This window comes from Ciconia boyciana, chromosome 8, assembly GCF_034638445.1.
Source record: "Ciconia boyciana chromosome 8, ASM3463844v1, whole genome shotgun sequence".
Classification (NCBI taxonomy): Eukaryota; Metazoa; Chordata; class Aves; order Ciconiiformes; family Ciconiidae; genus Ciconia; species Ciconia boyciana.
The window spans coordinates 22295710-22297475 of record NC_132941.1 but is presented as its reverse complement, the minus strand read 5'-3'; the positions used below and the strand labels follow the sequence as shown (position 1 = coordinate 22297475).

General features: G+C 63.0%; 1 protein-coding gene across 1 annotated transcript; it reads right to left on the bottom strand.

Annotated features, from left to right (window-relative positions):
• Positions 1 to 598: 598 nt before the first annotated feature.
• RPP25 (ribonuclease P/MRP subunit p25) lies at positions 599 to 1537 on the bottom strand. The gene has a single exon (XM_072871002.1). The coding sequence runs from the start codon at positions 1360 to 1362 to the stop codon at positions 712 to 714; it is 651 nt and encodes a 216-aa protein (XP_072727103.1). The 5' UTR covers positions 1363 to 1537; the 3' UTR covers positions 599 to 711.
• Between the last annotated feature and the right edge of the window lie 229 nt (positions 1538 to 1766).

Here is a 1766-nt window from a genome sequence, read left to right as displayed (position 1 = left end):
GGCAGCACAGCGCTCGGCTCTGTGGGCACGGGGAGGGAGTGACCCGTCTGCTTGTTTGTGTGTTTTATTCGGGATGAATCACGGCGCCGCAGGGTGCTGAGCCCAGCATTAATAAACCTGACAGCTCCTTGCCAGGCCTAATTGCAGTGGTTTTGATAATGAAGGTATTACTCCAACGGGCTTGGGGCAAAACCATCTCTCCTGATGGCTGAGACATCGCGATGGGGAACGATGATGTGCAGCCGCCTTCCCCAGTCCGGGCACCCCTCGGTGAAAGGCAACGGGTGCTCTGGCTCCGTGGGAGTTGCTGCAGAAATGTGGCTGGTGGTGGCATTGCCTCTGGGTGGCTGAATGCAGGGTCAGCAGCTCCCCCCAACATGTCCCCCCAGCACGTCCCCCCCGCCCCCCCTTCAGGCCATAACCAAGGGCTGGCAGGTTTAACCCTTTAACCCTCACCCCAAATCTGGGGACATGGTACCCCCCCCCAGCAGCAAGCCCCCATGCATGGGGGTCACCTGGAGCAGCAGCAGCGTGTCGGGGAGAGCCTGCAGCACCCCGGTGACCCCGGAGCAAGCATGGCACTGCCTTTATCCACAGCAAAGCGGCTAAAACCCCCAGAGACTCTCCAGCATACAATCTCCTGCCTGTATAGAGGGCATATTCCTGCCTATATACCCAGCGTACGGCTGGACGGGGCAGGAGGTGGTGGGGTCAGTGGTGCTGGTCCAGCTGGCGGTCTGTGGTCCCCGAGCCCCTCGGGCTGTCGGGTACCCGTACCTGCAACTTCTTGGTCAGCAGCTCCTCGCGGGGAGGTGGCAGGGGCCGCTTCAGCCCCTTGGCGGAGGAGCTGGACGTGTCTTCTCCTGCCTCACCGAGCTGCGTCCCCAGCCCGTGCCGGGGCTCCGGGGGCTGGTAGCCCGTCTGGTTGGGATCCAGGGGGTCTCGGGAGAGGAGGATGCAGATGGAGGGGACGTTCTTGTGGACGGTCAGGTTCTGTGCCGGGCCGCCAGGCAGCGGGTCCTGGTTCTCCCAGACCTCCAGCAAGGTTTTGTAGCGCACCTTGGTGACCTGGTGAAGACCTCCCAGCTTCCGCTTCATGATCTCCACGCAGGTGATGGTCTTGGTGACCGCCCTGCCGCAACCGCTGAAGACGATCTGCCGACTGCCCTTCAGCTCCATCTGGGCCATGGCGAAGTTCATCAGGTTCCTGATCTTGCTGCCCTCCTTCACTTTCATCTCTACCACATCTGGGGGCAGGTTGGGGAAAGGCAAGGGGCTCTCCTCCTCTGAGGTCCTCACCTTTCGGAAGTTCTCCATCCTGGACTGGGCGACGGGCTTGGCTCCCCCTCCTTCAGCAGCCATCCTTCGCCCCTTCCTGACGGATCAGCTCGGGCTCCTAGCTCCCCGGGGCCATGGCAGGGCTGACTCTGCTGCCTTCCAGCCCAGCCCACAGGAGGGCTGACTTTAACCCTGTATCCCCGGGACCACCAGCCCCTTCCCCTCTCCTTGCCCGGGGCTCACTGCAGAGGAGCTGGCAGTGGGCTTGGGGGCTGTGCCAGAGGCTGTCCCCCGGGGAAGACGGGGCTGCAGGATCCCCTGGGTGCCCCCGGTCGCTCCCAGCAGGGACGACAGCTGGCTCCGGCTCTCGGTGATGCTTGGGCTCCTCCGCTCCCACTGCAGCACTCGCTTCTGCTGCTCTTTGCTTCATTCTGGACTTCAGCAGCCCCCAGAGCTGTTCTGTGTAATTAGCAGATCCTCCCCCTCTC

Bases quoted from the DNA above. Each gene is read 5' to 3' on its own strand.
- RPP25 (XM_072871002.1), bottom strand. From the start codon at position 1,362: ATGGCTGCTGAAGGAGGGGGAGCCAAGCCCGTCGCCCAGTCCAGGATG.